Source organism: Rosa rugosa, chromosome 2 (genome assembly GCF_958449725.1).
Source record: "Rosa rugosa chromosome 2, drRosRugo1.1, whole genome shotgun sequence".
In the NCBI taxonomy this organism is placed as follows: domain Eukaryota; kingdom Viridiplantae; phylum Streptophyta; class Magnoliopsida; order Rosales; family Rosaceae; genus Rosa; species Rosa rugosa.
In genome coordinates this window covers 68141537-68156533 of record NC_084821.1, presented here as the reverse complement: position 1 = coordinate 68156533, position 14997 = coordinate 68141537, and the positions used below count along the sequence as shown (strand labels likewise).

At 38.1% G+C, this 14997-nt stretch overlaps 2 protein-coding genes and 1 pseudogene across 14 annotated transcripts; 1 reads left to right on the top strand and 2 right to left on the bottom strand.

The window, feature by feature from the left end:
- Window positions 1-770: 770 nt before the first annotated feature.
- Window positions 771-4906, bottom strand: LOC133731370 (uncharacterized; annotated as a pseudogene).
- A 2441-nt stretch (window positions 4907-7347) lies between these two features.
- On the bottom strand, window positions 7348-10745 carry LOC133729621 (uncharacterized). 13 transcript variants are annotated; one of them, XR_009856437.1, is made up of 5 exons: window positions 10164-10745; window positions 9876-9976; window positions 9509-9716; window positions 9270-9326; window positions 7348-7640 (listed from the first exon to the last, which is right to left on the bottom strand). XR_009856437.1 is itself a non-coding variant. In XM_062157178.1 (5 exons), exons 3-5 carry the CDS (start codon window positions 9620-9622, stop codon window positions 7529-7531), a joined length of 315 nt encoding a protein of 104 aa, XP_062013162.1. In that variant the 5' UTR covers window positions 9623-9716; window positions 9876-9976; window positions 10164-10745; the 3' UTR covers window positions 7348-7528. The 13 variants fall into 13 exon arrangements, 1 of the variants encoding a protein (XP_062013162.1); XM_062157178.1 differs by having other exon boundaries at window positions 9270-9358; XR_009856433.1 differs by lacking the exon at window positions 7348-7640 and adding exons at window positions 7654-8020; window positions 8120-8179 and having other exon boundaries at window positions 9270-9716.
- A 19-nt stretch (window positions 10746-10764) lies between these two features.
- LOC133729620 (uncharacterized) lies at window positions 10765-13574 on the top strand. The gene is made up of 5 exons (XM_062157177.1): window positions 10765-11006; window positions 11092-11142; window positions 11256-11297; window positions 11592-11624; window positions 12375-13574. Exons 1-5 carry the CDS (start codon window positions 10826-10828, stop codon window positions 12551-12553), a joined length of 486 nt encoding a protein of 161 aa, XP_062013161.1. The 5' UTR covers window positions 10765-10825; the 3' UTR covers window positions 12554-13574.
- Window positions 13575-14997: the final 1423 nt, after the last annotated feature.

Here is a 14997-nt window from a genome sequence, read left to right as displayed (position 1 = left end):
CTAATCCCACCAAGAATAAATATTCACTGAATCACAGTCTGCAACACTAAAATTATATTCATAAAAAAGAAATGATGCTCAGTCATCCAGTTTATGCAGACATTACTGTTGTCAAGGATACAATGAAAAGGAAACGATTAATGTAATGTTACAATCATTGGGATTTTTTTTTTTTTTTTGAATAAAGGGCTGGTGCGGCTGCCCTCAAGCCTTGATTAATGAAACCGTCGAATACAAGGGGGGGACATTGAGCCTAAACCCCTGATTACAATCCTTGGAATTTTAGACCTCAAGAAATGGCATATCCCAGTGGTGGTGACAATTGTTGTCTAGAGTAAAATAAGCCATAAAATTACAGCAAAATGACTTGCTTCATAAGCGCGCCATCCCAGTGGCAAAAATGTCTAGGATGGATACAGAAGAAAGTAATGATACAGTCCTTGGGATTTTTTCCTCAATCTCCATTTTCATAGTATCGCTAATGGATGCTGAAATTTCCCACCTTTGCAAGTATATATAACACTTGCATAATCTGCAATAGCTGCAGACCAAAATTAGATGATCTTTACCTCGGTTTATCTCATTAAGTAGGCAAACAATAGGGAATTAATCCTTTATTGAAAAACATACATGCGGAAAGCACAATCATTCAGAGTCAATATCCCGTTCGAGGGAAGGGGCAACATGCATCTCCCATTGTCCGATAATATGAAGCATGAAAGCAACAATTAGAAACAATGCGTTCAGGGAAAAACAGAAACAAACAAACAAACCTTTTCTATGTTGTAAGGCAGTCGATGATCATCATTTGTCATAGGACTGTAGAGCTTTACATTCATTTCTATTCCACAAGTTGGCAATAATCAGCAAATGCGGATGAGGCTTGACTTGAGTTGTTTCAGCCTTCATAACACGAACGAATTTAGCTCCATTCTTCTTCCATATAGGGATGGCAATGGGGCGGGTTAGGGATACCATCCTCATCCTCGGGGTTATTCTCTACCCGCTCCAATCCCCAATAAAAATATATTGGGGATTCCCCGTCCTCATCCCCACTGGGGCATCTCCAACAGACTAGCTATTTCAACAAAAAGTTAAAAATTTGGCTAATTTGAGATATTTTAGCACTCCAGCAGAATAGCTATATGAAAGTCAAATTTGGCTTTTGCTAAAATCTCTAGCTGAATTTAGCTAGGGAAGAGAGAGAAAATAACAAAGAGCTAAACACTCCACGTTCTATTTTTTTAGTTTAGCTAAGACTGCTTGAGGAAAAGCTGGAAATTTACTACCTAAATTTAACTTTTAGATGATTTAGCTAAAAAAATAGCTTTTACTGTTGGAGATGCTCAGCCTCCAAACCAGCCCCAAATCCCTAATAAGAATTTAATAAATAAAATAATTTTTTCTCATATTGCCTTTTTTAAAATCAAAATCTACAACAAATAAATTTAAAATATGATTAAATTCATAAATCATAATTCAGTGAGTGCAAAAATCAAAATATCATTAAAATAAAAATGTAGATATTAAAGTAAAGTAATAAATGTATATATTTGCGATTTATATTATAAACAATAAATTAAAAAAATATATAAGTTAAATATATGTATATATTATTGGGGCGGGTTTGGGGATGGAGATCACAATACCATCCCCGTCCCATCCCCAATCTTAGATAGCGGGGATTGGGGATCCCCATCCCCATTCCTCATTTGTCCCCGAATTCTCCCCCCATTAGGGGCTGGTATCCAATGGAGCTCTGCCCCGCTGGGGATTTTTGCCATCTCTACTTCCATATAAATATATGGTCACACTCACTCCCACTCATGGCATATTCATCATTTGGGCCATAAAAGCTCACTCCTCTCGTAAATAAGTCATTTCTATGTCCGAAAAAAACTAGTGGCTTGTCATTGTCTTCAGCTAGGGTAGAAGATGACGAGGCACTTCCAAATCCCATATTCTACTGTAGAGGTGGCAAACTTTTGTGTTTGTAACGGGCCGGCCCACAATATATCGTGCTCGGGCCGTGCCAGGCCCATTACGGGCTCGGGCCGGGCCGGGCCAATGGGCCAATATTCTTAGGCCCAGCCCGACTCGTTATTTTAACGTGCTCGGGTCGTGCCGGGCCACTAACGGGCTTGGGCCGTGCCGGGTCGCTTTTAAGCGTGCCGGGCCCGTGCCGTGCTCGTGCTTAGTAGCCTGTTTGCCACCTCTATTCTACTGGAACAAATATATGAGATCCTCACTGTAATTCACAAGTAGTTCATTTAGTTCGAGTAAGCCAACCCAGTCACCCAGATGTGGCTCGTCTCAATCAGGTGATCAGGGCAAAATATGTCCACAGGTTTATCTAAACTATCGATGCATCTCCTTGCTGTAATTTTCGGATGTCATTGTTTGGACCCAAAATGAACATTTTGGCCTGACAAGGCATGTGTTGGAGAAATTGAGCCAATGTCAGTGGCTCAAGCTATATATTGTCGACAAGCTCGAAATATATATTTAGAGGCTAAATAAAGCCTACTATGGAAGCATGGAAGCATGAAAAGTTAACTTTAGCACATTTTCCTACTTCGGCTAGGAGAAACCGAGCTAAACAAGGAAGGAGGGGCGGCAGACTAACCAAATGAAATCTAAATGTGCTGAAACTTTCCAGATCCATTCTAGACAGCCCAAGGATCATTTCTTATGAAGAGTGCAAGAGCTTTTTCTGAGTGGAAGGCCTTCAAACAATCAGCCCAATTTTCTACAGAAGCAAAACTGGAAAACTGGACCTGTAAGAGGTCCAGCAGCATTTTCGGCCCAACCACATGGAATAAAAATCTTAAAATTTGTCAGGATGATCTACACTCATAGTGGAACATTTCATATGAAGAATTCGAAGGCATATAATGAAGTTTTGTTGGAGAAATAATTAAAGGAATAAAGGGGCAGAAACTGACCTAAAACCAGCTCAATATTCACATGTTCATGTTTCCTACCCACATGAAGAAAGCTAGATGCTTTTCTCTTTTTCCTTGGATATATTTTTCTTCTACAATCACTTTAATAGATCATCACCACTTCCATGTTGCTGCACCTTCATGCTTTGCTTTCATTTCATCTTTTCTCTATCTTTTCCATATTTTACAAGTGAACTTAGATCTACTTTCATTATTTTTCTTCCACTCATCATTTCACTCTTCTTTTTCTTCCCTATATAAACACCTTCTCCTCTCATTCTAAAACACACATTCACAACACAACATCAAAACATCTCTAAGATGATCTAAGTTCTCTCTAGAGCAACCTCTCTAAGAGCAACTCCTTTCCTTCTCTTTCTCTTACCGGTGATCACACTCCTAGTCCTAGTCTTCTCAGAAGCCGACTTTCAGTGCCACCAAACCCTCTGTCAACGTGCTTCGGTCCTAGTCTCCTCGGGAGCCGACGGTAGTGCCGCGACCACAACGGTTATAGAACCAGCCAAGCAAGGGTAATGCCCTAGCAACCCAGCCAAACTAAAGTCACGCTTTAGCAAGATCTCAACATTTCCCGGTCATGTCGCTCTGCTCGATCTACAATATTGAGTATCGATTGTGTTAACAAGAAGAAACTTCAGCAAAGTCCTCACCACGAGGCACAAAGAATCCCGCGACGAGGTTGGTGCTCTCCTCGTCTACAATTGCTTGAAAGAAGTCAGGTCAAGGGACACCCCCGACGACCGCACCCGAACGGTGCTGGCACGCCCGCGCAGAAAAGAGACTGTTGACCAGCTGCAACAAAATTGGAGCCAAACAGTCATAGACACGTGCATATGCATCAGTACCTCCGGTGCAAAAGTAAATTTTGGATTCCCCGGATCAATTACAAACTGATGTAGGACGAGATTTCAGCCAATTTCAACAAAGAATCTCGAAAAGAAAGAAGCGTCTCTACATTAAGAGGAATTATTTGAATATTGGAAATTGGTATTCAAATAAGCTTCTTAATGATGAAATTAATCATAAATTACTCTTTTGGATATATTGGGATTTTCGAGCAAAATCTTGAATTGGTTGGGATTCCAATTACATATTTGCGTAATATTCTTTAGTATCTAGGATTCTATTTCCGATTTTTATTTAATGAGGTGTAATTAGGTTTCCTATTTTTAGTCTATAATAAATTGTTCTTTTTGTTTTCTAGTTGCATTAGGTTTATGCTATGTGCCCTATATAAGAAAACCAAATATTAGAGAAGTTTCTCTATGTTTCTTACGGCTGTGTCCGTAATTGTTAGTAGATTCTAGCTCATCTCATATGGCTTTCGACGCTTGACGGAGTCTCTTACTATCGTGTTCACGCTTCCCGCATCACAAACTCAACTCTATTTCTGGCGGGTTGTATTTTCCTTTTGACAGTCAGGAGGAGTGAAGTAGATCTCTAGCACAACCGCTTCACATATCAAACTGCGAAGAGAAATATTTTAAATTTAGCTTCCGCAAAAAACAAAGAAAAACAGATTAGGCAAGTGAAATAACAGTGGGCTGATCTACAGCCTTCTCCTCGTCAGTGACAAGTTTTGAGACCAAGCAAGCACGAACCCCGTATATATTCCAACCCCCACATTACTTAGTAGGACATTTTTTTAGTAGTCGAACATAAAACTTGCCCTTCACAGCTGCATGTAAGCATTTCAGGAACCGTTACATACATACGTACCTCTCGAATGAAGCCATCCTCACCACATCTGTAGAGTTTGCAGGGATTCCCAGGCTCGACAGCGAGCTTGTAAACACAACGTTGGTACCTCCCCAAGTTCTTGTATGAACTCGACCATCCTCCAAGACTTCACCTAGCCTCACCTATAATGAAGTGATCAATAATCATAATCGGGAGCGCACATCGATCTAATACAATAATGAAGACTTTACATTCCAACCCATGGACACAAGGGGTACATATATAGATATTAATATAATCTATGTGCTTATATATATAAACCTATCAATATTAAGTTCAGGGGGTGAGGCGGCACCAGATCGAGGCTAAGTTGGCTCCATCCCTAGGTGTACAAGTCAAACAACAATGATGGAGAACGCATTTTAATTAGATTTTATGATCGCTTTAATTAGAGAAGTGGAAAAAAAAGATCAGCGTCTCTCTTATATACCTAACATTGATAAAAGACTATCGGCAAAAGACTTTAACAAATATTAAGAGTGAGAAAGAAACTGAGACATATTATTCAAGATGAAGTCCCGCGAATGATTAAAGACGGATGTATTTTGTAAAAGCTACACCCGTTGTAACCAAATGTGGTTAAATGAGAACAATATCAGTACTCTGTAATTACTAATTACATAGAAGTGGGTGCCAAGCGGTTGCCACTGCTTAACATTAGATAGATGTGCGCTCCCGATAATGATTATTGATCACTTCAGTATAGGTGATGATTATTGTAAACCGATTAGGTCTTTATCAGGAGCTGGATGGGTATAATGCTAGTGTAAATGCATTGGACTTTAACTCTAGTGGCAACCTCCTTGTATCGGGTTGTTTGATAAACCAATCATAGTTTGGGACTGGGAAAGAAGAACTAAACTACTTTCTTAATTATGATTCTGGGCACTCGAGTGTACGTGATACCAAGAAAATTTCTCTCACTGATAATAAGATAGAGAACAGCAACTTCTTCTTTTCAAAGGATTTATTTATTTGTTTATGAAATAGAGGATTATTTCTTTAGTGGTGGACTGGTGGACTGTGCTAAAAATCTTTATTAATTAAGCAAATTCTGTAGAGAATAGTTAAATTTTTGAAGTACCTGTAATGCCCATAGTTTATTAATATGAAGAATAACAACATTTTCATCATGAGAGGGTGAAATTGATATTAGCTATAAAACTGAAAATAACTACCCACTATCCATTTATTTTCTTTTTTGTTTTTCAATCTTTATCTATTTTCATAAATTTTCAAAAATAAAATAAAAGCTAAATTAATGCTGAAACCAAAAAATGCCACCCACATAGTTGAAAGGGATAGGAGGTAATCAAGGAATTAGCTCCACCGTAGAGAAAGGCTTCCACTGTTTGACGAAGTTGTGTTAGCTCAGTGGTTAGAGCACCCACTACCTATGTACGAAGTTATGGGTTCGAGTCACCCATGGGGCAGGAGTGAAATCCTTTGATCATCTTTACAAAAAAAAAAAAAAAAAAAAAAAGAGAAGAAGAAGGAATTAGCTCCACCACCCCTCAATGGAAGCCACATTCCGGATCGTCCTCTTATGAACCCAAAAGAATAGGGATTCCAAAAGAATAGGGATTCCATCTGCACAGTCTGCAGCGGGGCAAGGCCATCATAGGCCTGCAATACAACCGGAGATCTGTGAAAGTACCACGGTCCACCCTTGAGGACCTTATTTCGGTCCCTGCACACGTCAACGTTGAAAACAAAGCGATCCGGTCTGCGCTTTTACACCTTGAAACCACCATCCAGCACCCAGACACGCCTGAAATGGCGTTGCAGGTCCAAGGCATTAACCTTCTTTGTTCTCAGAGGTCGGGCTAGGTGAGAAATGTCAACCACATCCTATCCCGGCAGGGCTAGAGAAGCAGCGAAGGTGGCCGTAACGTCGTCAATGGAAGCCATTTGAGGTGTCAAAAGCCAAAAGCAGCGTTAGGATTTTTGGTTGGGAGCAGCATGAGAGCGGTTAGGGTTTATCTGGAAAGCCTCCTAGCCCTAGTAGTAAGGGCAAGGATAAGATCACGAGGGTGAGATGGGCTGAATAAAACCGAAACCGACCTTTTTTTTCTAGAATAACCGAAACCGACCTACACTACCAGAAAAATGGTCTTTTACGGCCCGCAAAGAGCGCCGTAAAAGACATTTTACGGCACACAAAAATGCGCCGTAAATGGACATGCCGTAAAAGACAAAACTCTTTTACGGCGTTTTTCCGAAATGCCGTAAAAGACCTCACCAGAACGCCGTGAAAGACATAAAAGAGCGCCGTGAAAGAGTTTTAGAAATTCTTAATTTCGATTTTCAAATACAAAGAGCGCCGTAAATGACCAAATATGTGCGCCGTAATTGATATCAAAAGTATGCCGTGATTGATCTCAAAAGCATGCCGTGAAAGACAACAATGAACGCCGTAAAAGGGTTTAGAGATTTTTTATTTCATTTTGAAATAACAAAGCACGCCGTAATTGATGTTAGAAGCACGCCGTAATTGTAATTTGAGGCACGCCGTAATTGTAATTTGAGGCACGCCGTAAATGTGGTTGTAGGATATATTTACAGCATGTAATATTTGCACCGATTTTTTTTTCCTGTAAATTTTGTGATACCATTTCAAAATCTATATAAATCTATCAAAATCTATATAAATCTATACAATTTATTGAGATGAAAAGCGAGATAACAAACTGCAATATCACATTACAAAATGTGAATTAATATGCCAACAACAATATTGTATAAAAACAACTTAATTAAACCAACAATTTATCATTACCGTCCTAAAATGTAAAACATTCTAGATTAACAAAGAGCATCCTAGATCAAAATCTTGAATCACTATAGCAATAGCATTGAAGACCCTTCCAAAGACGAACAACCAGAAGTTCATCATCACTGGATAGCTGGCTTTTCAACCCCATGATTGACAATGCTCTGAAATAAAAAAGCAGACGAATTAGTAAAAATAAATTGGAAGCAAATAACCTCCAGGAAATAACATACTCTAAGCATTAATCAACATGTACTTTAAAATCCATGTAAATACTCTAAGCATTAATCAACATGTACTTTGAAATCTGCAGGAGAGCAAAAAATCACCCTCAAAAGAACCAACAAGCAACTCAACAGAAGTTTAACGGCAGCAACTAAATAACAGAAATAAAAAAGTTGACATCAGCTACACAAGGCAGATTCCAAACATTCAAGACATGAAAGGTTCTTTTTTTTCGTTCATAAAGTGACACGGGGGGAAAATCCTATGCACCGAATGCCTCACATAGCCGGCGGGCCTTGTCACAATGGTGATGCAAGACCTATACCAGATGTAAAAAAGATGAGTCAAAAATAGACATCCATTGGAAAAAAGAAGACTGTATTCAGTGGAATACTATGCCTAGACAAGAAATACTTACCAATTTAAATCATGGAACTTTTATAAGAATGCAAGGGCTCCGTTTAAGAACCAGAAAGAACTAAGAAGCAAAGACTAAGCATCAAATTCTTTGTAAACAGATAACAATGAGAGCTGGAAATTCATAAAAGTAAATCAAAGAACTCAGACTCAAATTGAAAGACATAATCAATTCAATAAACAGAGCAGAGGAGAAACTATACCTTTGGATGGGAAGAGTTTGAGAGAAGGATATGAACAAGTAGAGAGAGACTTTGGGAAAGGAAGAGATTAAGAAAGAAGTTAAATCGTCTGATCAAGATAAATCCTTGAGTAGTGGATAAGAGGAGAGATGGTGATGGACTGAAATGATAGGAATTGGCAAATACCGAGGAGGAGTTGCGCGCAGAGAGTGAAAATAAGAAGAGTAGGAGCTGTTGCATAAAGAGAACAGCAAATGACATATGATTCTTCCAACTCCATCAAAATCCATGCCATCTCAAGCTAAACCAATTTTTCCATTCCAATTGATTATCTACCAAGTACTTCTAAAGAAAGAAAGGGTCTGACTTAGAGTGAAACGATAGAATGAGCAAATAAAATGGATTGGGCAGAATTTTCTTACAATTTCAAATATATTAAGGAAGTTGGAATAAAAGAAAATATCCTTCAGTTATACGACTGAAAGGAAAGTAATCATAATTAAAAATAGTAATATATAAAAACAATATCATATATAAGAAATCATAATATATCTTTGAAACTTGGGTCTCCACAATGAAATTATTAACTTCAACAAAATAGAATACAGAACTTTATGTAAAAAACTAAAACAATCTTTATGAATGACAAGATCGAGTAAATAATACAACTACAATGAAATCATTTTTCTTAATGAACTGGAAGAAACCTACAAATTGGCAGACTGAATACCAGTAGGCCCCTGCTTAAATATAAGAAAGAAGACCACCTACAAATTAGCAGATGGGGAAAGCCAAAATAACAACTTCAATAACTCTCTTAAAAGTGAAATTATTGTAGAGTGAGACAATTGGTAAACCCTGCAAATTCCACACTCATTGTCTGCATGACTCATATACTATAAAAGTATAAACCACACTGTTTCAAACATGCCAACCGCTAGTCCTCTAAAGCTAAATGTACAAATTTACCTAAAAACATCAGCAGCTGCCTGAGAATCAGCACCCATTGCAAGTCCAAGATCGGACCTTCTCACCAGAACCAAGAGAAATATAAGCACCTAGAATATGATCACACAAAAAAAAAAAAACAGCCATATGATCCATAGGATAGAATCCATACAAATTAAATTGGGTCTAAATTTCCTTTCAAATGGGTGATTATAAAAACAAAAACAAAAAAAGAAAGATTGGTAATTTATAGGACTCACTATCTTCCCCTGCTTGAACCATTCATCAGAAGGGCTTGGTCCATATGAATACTTTCCTGTCAAAAACTTACCCACTTCCTCAGTTACTAGTACTGAAAAACTTGGAAAGGCCATTTAGCAAATAAAAGAGGTAGTGGAAAAGAGAATAGACACCTCCACTGAAAGAGAAGCCATCACCCACTTGATAATCAACATCTATGTAATAATCCTACCACAAAAACATGGTAACAAATCAATCAGATGTACGATCACATATCTTAAGGACCCCAAACGCTTGACCACCTCCAAATAACTAAACATATAGACCAATCAGAAACCCTAACCTATGAAATCAAACCAAACCAAAAGCGAAAGGGAAGGTACTCACCAGCCCCGAGTTGAGTTTGATAGACGGCCCGAGAGCACCGTCAGCGAACAGAAGTCATATCTCCACCGCAGCTTTCTCTATTGCAAAAACTACTTCAACCCCTAAAACCCAAACAAATACAACAAAATTAATCCAAAAACTGAACCACAGAGATAGAGATAGGGAAGCGGCGATGAGATAAAACCTCAAAATCCCTAAAAACCACCAAGTTTGAAGCTTTTGATTGAAAAATTAGATAAGGTAAATACAAACAGAGAAAGAAAGAGAAAGAGATAGCGGCTGGAGTACCTGAGAGAGGACGGAGAGAGAAGCAATTGATGCATACACGTCTGGCGTTGGAAGCCTCGAAGGGCCGCGCATAGCAAAGAAGAGAGAGAGAGACCCCAACTGAATTTGGGAGAGACATATTCACTCACCTAATGACAGGATTATTGGCTTCGGCCTTTAGATCGATGGGATGGCATCGAGCGAGGATGAAGAGAAGAAGAGGAAACGAGACGAGAGATGGAGAGTCTGAAGAGATCCGGGTTTGGCCTGAGTTTTTATCTTTTAAAAAAAAAATGTCAGAGTAAAAAGGTTTGGTGGGAAATTAGAATTTAGCTAAAAATGGCTGAGCGGGATTGTTAAGAAACACATCATTTACGGCACACGTGAAAAGCACGCCGTAAAAGATAAAAAATTAGTCTTTTACAGCGCACAAAAAAAGTATGTCGTAAATGTAATATGTCATTTACGGCGCACATGAAAAGCACGCCGTAAAAGACAAAAAATGGACGTCTTTTACGGCGCACAAAAAAACATGCCGTAAATGACCGTCTTTTACGGCGCACACGATATGCACGCCGTAATTTGCGCGTCGTAAAAGACAAGTTTTCTAGTAGTGCTAGAAAGAAAATAAAAAGCCTTTTAGGGAATCAATCTTGTCTCAAATTTACTCTCATCGCCAAACCATGATAGGCAGGAAAATCCCAGGCGCCGGAGACAGCAAATCTGCTAAGGCTGAGGAGAGCGAGAGCGAGGAGATCGAGGATATTTTAGAAGGACTCAAAATATGGGCATCGAGCACGAGGAGTGCAAAGAGAGCAAGGAGAGCAAAAAGAGCAAGGAGAGCACGACGCGGCCGGAGATATGGTATGTTTTCGATTTTACGATTTTTGATTTTTGTGATTCTCGTTTTCTTTTTGTAACATCTTTCAATATTACCACACCCACACAGGTAGCAAGGTCAAGGTCTGGAAAGTAAACGCACCTGCTATAATTCTACCCGGTAAGATTTTGGACTTTTTTATTTTTAATTTTTTTAAAATTTTTTTATGGTAGTATTCAATTTCAGTTGTTACACAGTACTGATTTTTTTTTTGTTTGTTTTAATGTAAATAGTGGCAATAAAACCAGAGACCGTCACTATTCCTGGCAAAAATGGTAATGCTTTATCCTTGGATTTGCTTGTTTTGTACCTGTTGATCTTATTTTATGTAATCAGATCAACTTCACTTTTGGATAAATGTGGCTGTTGGCCAAGTCATTTGTGTCTTGGTGCATAATGCATGTCTAATGTAGTATGGTATAGTATATTGCTTTCTGTTGGGATTATGGATGATTTTGCATTGCAACTGTTCATGATTCACCAAACATTGATGCTTCCTCTTCTTATGGTACTAACGAATGTTAGTGGTCATAGAACTGATTTTTTGGTTTTGACATTGCCACTTACAGGTGCTGATCCTGTTAAAATCTCCTTTTTCGATTGTAAGTAAGCTCTTGATTTTTGTTTTAAGGTTTGAGAGTATCCTTCAGCTCTGTGTTTTAAAGAACATGAATATTTGTGTCATTATTATTTTTGTTTGTTTGTTAATGAGACAAAATACTGTGTGATCAATTTGGTCATTGAAGAAAACTTCACTAGCCAGGTCTTAATGGTTTTTGCATTAGGTATAGCCGAAGCAGAATGATACTTGTCGTTTTGCAATATAACTTCTCCAGTCAAATCATTTTGCTCTATCTGGTCTATGCCTGATCCGTAGCACGCAGTCAAGATAGAGCAAATATCTGCTGATGGGATCATAGATTTTGTTGCATCAGCAGTATGTTTATAGCATTTTTAATCGTAGATTCATTCTTGCTTTTCTTATGATATTATCGATATGTTTTCTAGTACCTTATGTCATGTAGTCAGCCCTGAACTCCTTATCTTTTGGCAATGACAATGTATTATATATATGTATATGGAGTGGTATTTCATGTAACAATACCCGTGAATGGGTAGCAGTGAAAGATGAAAGAGCACGTGTGTGTGTGTGTGTGTCATGTGCCCCTATGAGACCCACAGACCCTTGGTATTGTTAGAGGATCCATCTATAGTCTCCCCGTGCATGCAGAGAGAGCCATATGTTTTCAATTTTTTTAGTTTCCAATGAGACTGCCATTTGTACAGTGTGAAAGGGCTTGTTTTGTTGTTGTTGTTGTTATTGTTGTTTTGACAGTGTATGTGTGAAACAGGTTCAGTCCCATATAAGCCAAAGATCCGCAGAGGTATGTTTCCTTTTTTTTTTTTTTTTCTTTTCTTCTTTTTTGAGATTGCAACTAAGTTGTGCTTGATTAGCTTAGGCACTGAATCTACTTACCTGATAAATCAAACTGTTGAATTTTTCTTTTTTCTTTTTGGGGGCAATTCTTGATATTGATAGAGAATCCATAATCAGTGGCGGAACTACGTGAAGGGCTGCTTGGCCTGTAGCCCAACTCAAAATTCTTGGGATATTTTATATAGTGCATGCGTAACAAGAGTCTGATGTTGGTTCAGCTGGCAACTTGTGGAGTTGTCTAAGATCCCACCTTGGTTCGAGTCCCCACAACCCCCTTATGTTGCTGCTTTCCCATTTCCTTCTCCCTTTTTGGCATTTCTTTTTTCCCTTTTGTTCCTTTTTTTTTTGTCTTTTTCCCATTTTCTTCTCCCATTCTCTTTTCTTTTCTTTTGTTTTCTTACAACATTTTCTATTCCTAGTTTCTTAACAGTTTCTTCTCTTAAAGGCAATCTAGCCTGTTTTTTTTTTTTTTTTTTTTCCTTTAGTTCCAGCATTCTCCATTAGTATTTCTTATAAACTTGAGTCCCAAAATTCTTGGAATCATTGTCGACAAAAAAAAAAAAATCTTGTAAGCTCTTTAAATTAGCCCACCCCTAATTTTCATCTTGGTTCCACCACTGTCCATAATAAGTAACGCCTTCTCTACCCCCACCTTTCGGCCACGGGATTCCTTACTCCTCCCGTATTTTGCTTACCTTTCTAACACCAGTTGTTTCCTTCCAACTTTGCATCTGCAGCTTCTCCGATCCTTTGAGTTTGTTGCTCCGTTTGGTATGCTTTTGATTTTTGTTTCCTATCATGTTTTGAAGAAATAAACTGTTGTCAATTTCTGTTGGGGTGATTAGAGGATAGCCAAAGGCATGATGCATACCAAACATTGAAGATGATTTTTGGTGCGAAGGCATATTGGTGATGCATACCCAACATTGAATAATATAGTTTTCAAAGATAATTTCTGCTCCATTGGAGCCATTAAACAAACTGCTGAGGGGATCTTACATCTTTATTGTGTATTCAACTTCTTTGGAGATCTAGACCTGATCTCCTTATCACACTACTGATATTTGCTATTATTCAATAGATTCTTCAGTGTTTTTTTTTTTGGGTCATTTGACATCACGGTATGGTTATTGACTTATTGTTCTTTTTTGTTTTTAATTATTTTTGACTTATTTGTTGTTATTACTTATTAATAGACTTTACTGTTCTGTTTTTGGGGCATGCCTGATCATTGTTTTTCTTTTCTTAAAAAAAAAAAAATTGGTAATTCTACTTGTGATTTAATATTAGATAGAGCAATTACAGACATTTTGCAAATATATAGCATAAACTTTCCACATTACTAGGTGTAATTCAGCTGAAATTGACCACATCTCTATCTCTTTGATCGGAAATAAAATCGCGGGTTACTAGATTAACTGGTCGGCCAGAACATGAAAGAACTGCTCTTTTGTGCCCAACCTTCACATATGTCACGCCTCGAATTTTGAATAATAAGTTCAAATCCGAAACATGAATTAAACCACTTAATCAAATAAACGTTCTGAATTTTTTTCTCAAAACAACCTCACCACACGATACACAAACTTCAAATCTCGAACCTCGAGTTCATTATTACAATTCACTCTCACAAGAAATATTGTAAAGCTCTAAATGAGCATAACACACCTCACCGGCTCACAAAGCAATTCAGATTGACACAATTGCAGCTACTCTACGCAGCTCGATCTCCGTCCTGATTCTCTTGACCTGTAGGATTACCCGCTACACAATTTGAATAGTGTACCGGGATTGCAACAACACAAACCCGGTAAGCTTTTGACAGCCCGTATGAGTAAACAAGGAATTGCACGACTTTAAAGAACAAATCAATTTAAGTGATTCTTAGTATAAAAATTGAAGTGCACAACGTCACTTCAAACATCAATCAACTCACATCTCACCATGACCATCCAAACAACTAAACTTTCCCTTTCCAATATATACTCAAGGGTATATGATAGTTATAAAAACCCCTCCACGCAGCATGTCATACTCAAAGACACATAAAAACTTGAGGTTATCCCTCAAACAGTATGATGGCAGACAGACTAGAGCTCTAACTGAATCGTAACCTGTCACCTTGGCCAAGGTTCAATCTTACGATAATACGTGTCATAATCATCGACACACGATGAAGACACCTGCCACTATCATCGACGCACGATGAAAACACTTGCCACAATCATCGACACACGATGAAAATACTTGGCACTTTCATCGACACACGATGAGAACACTTGCCACAATCATCGACACACGATGAAAATACTGGGCACTTTCAACGACACACGATGAGAACACTTGCCACAATCATCGACACACGATGAGAATACTTGGCACCATCATCGACACACGATGAGAACACTTGACACTAACATATAATTTGTCTACACATTTCAACTATCGCACTTTACTCAACTACTATTTATCACGAACAACTCAATACATCACACAATGTCATAACTTTCAATATATATTTCACGTAAATAAATATA